At 50.7% G+C, this 8335-nt stretch overlaps 2 protein-coding genes across 2 annotated transcripts; one reads left to right on the top strand and one right to left on the bottom strand.

The window, feature by feature from the left end:
- Nucleotides 1-1577: 1577 nt before the first annotated feature.
- Nucleotides 1578-2113, bottom strand: ETH_00024170 (uncharacterized protein; the record flags this gene model as incomplete). The annotated part of the gene is made up of 2 exons (XM_013376498.1): nucleotides 1578-1948; nucleotides 2071-2113. The coding sequence occupies 2 exons, from the start codon at nucleotides 2111-2113 to the stop codon at nucleotides 1578-1580; spliced, it is 414 nt and encodes a 137-aa protein (XP_013231952.1).
- Nucleotides 2114-2297: 184 nt separating this feature from the next.
- Nucleotides 2298-6271, top strand: ETH_00024165 (nicotinate phosphoribosyltransferase, putative; the record flags this gene model as incomplete). Its single annotated transcript, XM_013376497.1, has 11 exons — nucleotides 2298-2307; nucleotides 2390-2460; nucleotides 2662-2784; nucleotides 3595-3649; nucleotides 3880-3979; nucleotides 4371-4488; nucleotides 4689-4760; nucleotides 4968-5105; nucleotides 5307-5465; nucleotides 5928-6008; nucleotides 6194-6271. The coding sequence occupies 11 exons, from the start codon at nucleotides 2298-2300 to the stop codon at nucleotides 6269-6271; spliced, it is 1005 nt and encodes a 334-aa protein (XP_013231951.1).
- Between the last annotated feature and the right edge of the window lie 2064 nt (nucleotides 6272-8335).

Below are 8335 nucleotides of genomic sequence, written 5' to 3'. Positions count from 1 at the left end.
CCCGAGGGGCCCCCTGGGGGGCCCCCTAGGGGTATCTCAGGGGGCCCCCCTGGGGGCCCCCCTTGGGGGCCCCCCAGGGGCCCCCCCCCTTGGGCCTCCAGACCCCTCCCCTTCACTCCCCTGCAGCAGCTCATCCCCAGGGCCCCCCAACGCCTGCGCAGCAGCTGCGGGGGCCCCCCCGGGGGCCCCCTCGGGGGCCCCCGCAGGGGCCCCCCCAGGGGCCCCCTCGGAGGCCCCAGCAGGGGCCCCCCCAGGGGCCCCCCTGGAGGGGCCCCCGGGGGCCCCCCACCCCGGGGGGCCCCCCGGGGGCCCCCCCACGGCCGGGGGGCCCCCCCCAGAGGCCTGCAGCAAGAGGGGCCCCCCGAGCGACGCCGCGGAGGCCCCCCGAAGCGCGGCTCTGGGGTTTGAAGGTGCAAACCCTAATTTAGGGTTTGGCGGGGGCGGGGGGCCCCTGCTGATGGACCAGTACCAACTGACGATGGCTTATTGCTACTTTTTGCAAAATAAACATAATGAGTTTTGTGTTTTTGAAGTTTCTTTTCGGAAATGTCCGTTTGGAGGATGTTTTGCAGTTCTTGGCGGGGTTAGAGCTGCGCTAGGGTTTTTGCGAGGGTTTAGACTCGCCCCCCAGCAACTAGCCTTCATTCAGGCCCAGGTCCCAAACCCTAATTTAGGGTTTATCGAGTACCTCCAGTCCCTCGACGCCTCCATGCTCACCGTCCGAGGTAAAACCCTCTTTTTTTTTCCTTTTTATTTATTTTATTTATTTTATTTCTTTTTATTTATCTTATTTCTTTATTTCTTTTCATTTCTTCATTTCTTTTTTTTCTTTAATATTCCTTTTAATGGTCTTTTTAGTATTCTTTATTATTATTCTTTCTTAGCGGTCCTTTTAATATTCTTTTGGTTGTTCTTTTTAATGTTCTTTTTAAATATTTCTTTTTACTTTTTTTTGGTCACTTTTTCAGATATCCTTTTAAGTCTTTTGTCTTCTTTTCAATTCCCTTTTGTCCCCTCTAATCTCTTTTTATTTTATTTTATTTTATTTTATTTTATTTTATTTAATTTATTCTGTTTTATTATTTTATTTATTTTGTTTATTTTATTTTACTTGATTTTAATTTCGGTTTATTTATTTGAAGTTCTTTTTTCGTTTCTTCTTTTTATGCCCTTTCTTTTCCCCAGGCCCTCAACAAAATAAAATAAATAAAAAATAATTCAATAAATAAATAAATAAATAATATACCAAATAAACAGTAAGTATATAAATGAATGAAAACAAATAAATAAATAGAAATAGAAAGGAAACAAATAAATAAAAAAGAAGCAGCAGCAGCAAAAGAGCGGCGCTGCAGCAGCAGCAGCAGCAGCAGCAAAACTCTTCTCATTTTGCTGCTCAAGCAGCCAACCAAGGACCAAAAAAGAGACAATTAAACAAATAAACAATAAATAAATAAATAAATAAATAATTTATCATTATTTATTTATTTATGTATTTATTTACTTACTTTTGTTTTTATTTATTTATTTGCAGCCATAAAAGAGGGCTCGGTGGTGTTCCCGAAAGTGCCGGTTTTTCAGGTGTCTGGACCGCTGGCCTTTTGCCAACTAATTGAAACTTCACTTTTAAACATTTTGGGATTCGCCACTTTAGTTGCCACCAACGCAGCAAGGTGCTGCTGCTGCTGCTGCTGCTGCTGCTGGGGGTGCTGGGGATGCTGTTGCTGCTGCTGGGGGTGCTGGGGATGCTGCTGGAGATTCTGGGGGTGCTGGGGATGCTGCTGCTGCTGCTGCTGCTGCTGCTGCTGCTGCTGCTGCTGCTGCTGGGTGTGCTGGGTGTGCTGGGGATGCTGCTGCTGCTGGGGCTGCTGCTGCTGGGGTGCTGCTGCTGCTGGTGCAGATTTGAGGGCTGCTGCGGCTGCTGCTGGTGTGGCTGCTGCTGCTGCGACTGCTGCACCACCAGCAGCATCTGCTGCTGCTCTTTTGCTCCTGGTGCTTCTGCTGCTGCTCGCTGCTTCTTTGGCACGGTGCTGCTGCCGTGCTGCTGCTTGAGGCTAGCTGCTGCAGCACCAAGCCAAGCTGCTGCTGCTGCTGCTGCTGCTGCTGCAGGCATAGGCTTGCTGCTGGGTGGAAGAAGAAGCTCTTTGAATTCGGCGCAAGAAGAGCCCAGGGTAAATCCTTCCCGCTTTGCTGCTGCTGCTGTTGCTGCTGCTGCTTTTATTTTGCTGCTGTTGCTGCTGCTGCTGCTGCAACTGCCGCTGCCGCTGCTGCAGCAGTTTCGGGGAGAGGTGGGGCAGATGCAACCTTGTGCGACTCCAGAGCTGTTTAGTGCTAAGGGTTTAGGGTTTAGGGTTTAGGGTTTAGGGTTTAGGGGTCTTTTTTGCTTCAGGGCCTGATGGAGCTCTATCTGCGAGTCGTTATGCTTACCTTGGGACCTTCGACGGCACGAGTAACTTGCAGGTTAGGGTTTAGGGTTTAGGGTTTAGGGTTTAGGGTTTGTTGTTGAAGATGTAGGGTTTGGGTGGAGGGTTTATGCTTGCGGGTTGCGTCTCTGGGGCTTGAGGCTGCGGACTTGCTTGATGGCTCGGGGCCCCGGGCTCGGGTTTAGGGTTTAGGGTTTAGGGTTTAGGGTTTAGGGTTTAGGGTTTAGGGTTTGCGCAGGCGGCGTACGAATTCGGGATTCCTTTGGCCGGGACAATGTCGCATGCATTTGTTTCTTCTTTTGCTTCTTTCAAAGATTTGAAAGTCAAACCCTCGTCCTTGGGACTCGACTTCCCCGAAGCCGTAAACCCTAAACCCTAAACCCTAAACCCGAGGTCCTGCGTTCTGGACGCAGAGGCCTGGGCCGTAGCTCGCTTTTGGCGTTGCTGCTGCTGCTTCTGCTGGTCTTGCTGCTGCTGCAGCTCCTGCTGCTGCAGTTGGTGTCACTGCTGCTATTACTGCTTCTGCTGCTGCTTTGTTGCTGCTGCTCTTTGCCGCTGCTGCTCTTTGCCGCTGCTACTGCTGTTTCTCGCTGGTGCTGCTTTGCAGCTGCTGCTCCTAATCGTGCTGCTGTTGCTGCTGCTGCTTTGCTACTGCTGCTGCACCCAGCGGGGCTGCTTTTGCTTTTGCTGCTGCTTTGCTGCTGCTGCACCTAATCCTGCTGCTGCTGCTGTTGCTGCTTTGCTTTTACTGCACCTAACCCTGCTGCCGCTGCTTTGCTGCTGCTGCACCTAACCGTGCTGCTGCTGCTTTGCTGCTGCTGCTCCTGATCCTGCTGCTGCTGCTGCATCTAACCCTGCTGCTGCTGCTGCATCTAACCCTGCTGCTGCTGCTGCTGCTGCAGGTGCTGGCAGCGCGGGAGGTGGTTTTCAAAATTTGGCCGGAGAGGAATTTTCACCAACGCGGGAGGTGGTTTTCAAAATTTGGCCGGAGAGGAATTTTCACCAAATGGCAAAAGAGGGAGAGTTAGCTGCGTTTGTGGCATATGCCATGGTGGGACTTTTATTTATTTATTGTTTAACCATTTATTTAAATTAATTAAATTAATTAAATTAATTAAATTAATTAATTAATTGTTTATTTATTTGCTTCTGCTGCTTCCGGCTGCTGCAGACGTTTCCGGAGAACTTCCTGGCCCTCGTGGACACCTACAACACCCTCAGCTCCGGTAACCCCAAACCCTAAACCCTAAACCCTAAACCCTAAACCCTAAACCCTAAACCCTTGCTCAGGAGCTGCAGCCCGCCTTCTTTCGCTCGTGGAGTGCCTGCGCACATACCGGTCGGCGCCTCTCCGTTTATTTTTATTTATTTATTTTTATTTATTCATTTTAATTTATTCATTTATATTTTTATTTATTTGTTTTTATTTATTTATTTATTTATTTATTTGTTTTAGGAATTCCCAATTTCTTGTCAGTGGCCCTCGCGATGTTTCAGCGGGGCCAAAAGCCCAAAGGCCTTCGCGTGGACTCTGGGGACCTGGCTTATCTGTCGAGGTCCCAAACCCTAAACCCTAAACCCTAAACACTAGACCCTGGATGTAAACCCTAATTCCTGAACCCTGAACCCTAAATGCGTGATTGCAAGCCCTAGCCTTTTACGTAGCCCTTTGTTCCTTGTCTTTGAACAGAATACCATCTTGTAAACTCTAAACCCTAAACTCTAAACCCTAAACCCTAAACCCTAACGTTTAAGCCACTGCGGCAGGTGTCGAGCTCAGCTCTACCGAGCGCATGCCCCAAACCCTAAACCCTAAACCCTAAACCCGAGAGCATAGACTGTGCTCCATGCGAAGCCAGTTGCAGCTTCTGCCGAGGTCCAGCGACCCGAACCTCGGGTTTAGCGTTTAGGGTTTAGGGTTTAGGGTTTAGGGTTTGCGGTTCTCAGGGAGGCCCGGGAGCAGTTCAGGCAATGCGAAAATGCCCTAGGGTTTCCATTTTCGGGTTTATTAATTGTTGTTTCAAACGACCTCAATGAAGCGGCAATCACGGCCCTCAACGACGAGGTAAACCCTAAACCCTAAACCCTAAACCCTAAACCGTAGGTCGTAAACCCCAAGCCGGTGCGACTCAGCAACGCCTGCAACAGACAATGTGCCTAAACCCTAAACCCTTTCTTGTGCGCCGAACGCAGAGGGTCAGACGCCTCGGGGAACTAGGGTTTAGGGTTTAGGGTTTAGGGTTTAGGGTTTGGGACTTTCTGCAGGGCCATGAGGCAGATGTCTTTGGCATTGGCACGAATGTCGTAACATGTCAGTCGCAGCCGGCGCTGGGCGTGGTGAGCCAAACCCTAAACCCTAAACCCTAAACCCTAAACCCTCAATTTTAAACCCGACTGGATCTGAGTGAAGCAGCAGTTTTGGCTGTCCCGTTAGGGTTTGTCTTGCGTATTGGGGTTTCGAGTCTTCAAACCCCGGAAACCCCGGGTGGAGAGCACGGGCGAGGGTTTAGGGTTTAGGGTTTAGGGTTTAGGGTTTGCGTGAAGGTGTACAAGCTGGTGGAACTCGAAGGCAAACCCTGCATGAAGCTTTCTGAAGATGTTGAAAAGACTTCTTTGCCAACAGCAAAAGCAGCTTACCGTCTTTACAACAAAGCGGGCATTCCTTCAGTGGACCTGATCCAGGTGGCGAGGGTTCAGGGTTTAGGGTTTAGGGTTTAGGGTTTGGGGTTCGTTGCTGCGCGGAGGCGAGGCCGAGGTTTTAGGGTTTGGGGTTTGGGGCCGGTTTGGGTTGCTGTTTGTGCGGGGGAAGACCGGCGGGCGCGGGGCGCCGGCGGCCCCCCAAACCCTAAACCCTAAATTAGGGTTTGCGGTGCGTGAGTGCAGAGCGCGAACATGCCCCCACCCCTCTGCGGCCGCCAACTCTTCTGCAAAGATCTCTACGCAGATAAGAAAAGATGTTTTTTTGTGCCGACAGCAGTTGAAGAACTTTTAGTTCTTTTTCTAGAAAAAGGCCGAATTGCTGCAGAGCCCGACGACCTCCAGGTACCAAACCCTAAACCCTAAACCCTAAACCCTAGCTCGAGACCTGGGCTGCAGCCCGGCGCTGCGGCTTGATGCGCCCGCTACACGCGCCACACACGCGCCAGGGTCTAGGGTTTAGGGTTTGCGGCTCTAGGGGTTCTGCCCCAAACCCTAAACCCTAAACCCTCGGTTCGCGAGTCAAACCCTAAACCCCCGCTCGACAAACCCTTGCACCAGCGGCAGCAACGCTAACGGAGGCGCAGCGAAGCTGCTGCGGGCAGACGCTCCAGGGCCGAGGGTTTAGGGTTTAGGGTTTAGGGTTTAGGGTTCACGCTTGCCGTTGGATTTGTTTGCCGACTGCCTCTCTCCTGATCCATTTACTTGTTAATTTTTCAGCCTTTTAATTAATTATCATTTATTTATTTATTTATTTATTTATTTATTTATTTATTATTTATTTGTTTTTTATTTTTATTTTTTCAGACTTGCCGGGCTCGCTGCATCAACCAGCTGCAGCTCTTCAGGGCGGACCATCTGCGGCTGCACTCGCCGACGGAGTATAAGGTAGGGTTTAGGGTTTAGGGTTTAGGGTTTAGGGTTTGGAGTTTAGGGGTGAGGCTTCGGGGCTGAGGAGGCAGCAACGCATGACGGAGACGAGCTGCAGAGATAGGACAAATAGCCAAACCCTAGACCCTAAACCCTAGACCCTAAACCCTAAACCCTAATTTGCTGTCGCGGCCTTTCTGCAGGTCTCTACGAGCGAAGAGTATTATAAGTTTTTCCACGAGATGTGGAACGCGACGGCGCCGATCCACACTATTGAATAAACCCCAAACCCTAAACCCTAAACCCTAGAACTTAAACCCGAGTGTAAATCCCAGTCTTGAATGCTTCAAACCCTAGGGCTCAGAGACGGCTGCAGAGGCTGCAGGGACTCAACAAGCTGCCTCGGCGCGGAGCCGACGAGCCCGCTAGCTAGCTAGCTAGCCAGTCAGCTAGCTAGCTAGCTAGCCAGCCAGCTAGCTAGCTAGCTAGCTGTGCAGGTGCTGGTGGCTAGCTAGCTCGCAGTGTGGCTAGCTAGCCACTCGTTAGCCAGCGAGCTTCGTGGGCATCGGCTGGCTAGCTAGCCAGCCCGCTAGCCAGCTAGCTAGCCAGCTAGCTAGCTAGCTAGCTAGCTGGCTGTGCTGCAGCTGCTCCCAAGAGGGCTGCTGGCGCGTTGGTAATTGTAAGGGCTGCGCGTCGTGAGGTGTACGTACACCTGAGCGTCAATGGCGAGGCCGAGCAGGTGCAGTGCAGGCTGTCTGCACATATATATATTTCCAGAATATATATATTGTATGTATTGGATAATATACATATATATATGTTACATTATAAATAAATATAAATCTAGGGGTCCAGAATAGTTGTAAATGTGTAATTGTGAACTTTGAGGAAAAGTCCCGAAAAGAGAAAGCCACAATGCATGGATTTGCCGGGTGTACAGACACCAGCGGAAACGAGTGCAATTTGAGCCTGAGGGCTTCGCGCCGGTTTTCTTCTTTTTTAAGCGCAGCAGAGCCCAGGCGGTGCCGCCGTGGGTTTTTTGTCTTTTTGAGACAGAATTGATTCAATTTAATGAAGTAAAAGGGTCAAAAGGGGCCAACCAAGTCGCCAGCCAACTTGCACAGCTGGGGTGTACATACACTCTTGCCGCGTCCGGGCTCCTCTTTTTGCAGATTTGAAACGAATTCGGGAATTTAAATTCATTTAAATGCAGACGCAGATTAAATGTTTTAAATTTAAAACAGATGAAGCCTTTTGGCGCTCGCGGGCCGTCTTCAGGTGTACGTACACCCCAGGCAGTAGCGGCCTTGGTTCCAGGTGTATAGGCAGCTCGGCGGCGCCGTTAAAGGCGACGGGAAACCGGAGTAATTGGGGGAACTTTGACGATTTAGTTTAATTATTTAATTTCAATTAAATAATTAATCACTTTTATCCGGATTTGATGCTTGTATAGAAGAAAATGAAGAGAATGCTGCGGGGAGCTGCTGCGCTGAGCACACCCGCGAACACTTGGAGTGTATAGACAGCTCAAGCAAACAGTGAAACATATTAATTCAATTTTAATCTTTTAATTTATTTTAAATCGCAAACCCTAAACCCTAAACCCTAGACGCTGACCTTTGGCTCTCCAGTGCGCAGCAGTGGGGCTGCGATAACAAGCCCTAAGCCCCAAACCCAAAGCCGTAAACCCTAAACCCTAAACCCTAAACCCTGGGTTTTGGATTCATTTTTCTGTTTTTCTTCCAAGACAAAATAGGGTGTCGGCACACCGGGCGCAGTTCGGCCTTCCCCCGGTGATCCCAGGCCCCAAGCCCTAGACCCTAAACCCTAAACCCTAGACCCTAAACCCTAGACCCTAAACCCTATATTGCCTTTTGAAGCCTCGCAAAGAGGCGCGTTTAGAGCCGCTTTAAAGCGGTTTGCTCTCAGAGAGCCTTGTGGCCACCTTCTACTCACCAACAGTAAGCCCGAAACCAAAAACCCTAAACCCTAAACCCTAAGCGCTAAACCTCTTCCCGACCTTTCGCCTCAGCAGAAATACCTGTGCTGCAGCTGCTGCAGCGCAGCAGTCACCAGAGCAGCCCCAACAGCAGCACCAGCAGCAGCAGCAGACCCCGCTAGCCCCTGGTGCTGGTGCTGCTGGTGCTGCTGCTGCTGCTGCTGCTGCTGCTGGTGCTGTTGCTGTTGCTGCTGCCGCTGCTGCCGCCGCTGCTGCCGCTGCTGCTGCTGCCGCTGCTGCCGCTGCCGCTTGACGGTTTGCTGCTGCTACTGTGGGGTGAGTTTTGGGCGTGGGCGTAGGCGGCGATGAGCGGCTCGGGCGCTGCTGCTGCTGCTGCTGCTGCTGC

This window comes from Eimeria tenella, genomic scaffold (assembly GCF_000499545.2).
Source record: "Eimeria tenella Houghton genomic scaffold, Eth_scaff35, whole genome shotgun sequence".
NCBI classification, from domain to species: Eukaryota; Apicomplexa; class Conoidasida; order Eucoccidiorida; family Eimeriidae; genus Eimeria; species Eimeria tenella.
This window is presented reverse-complemented; position numbering and strand designations above follow the sequence as displayed.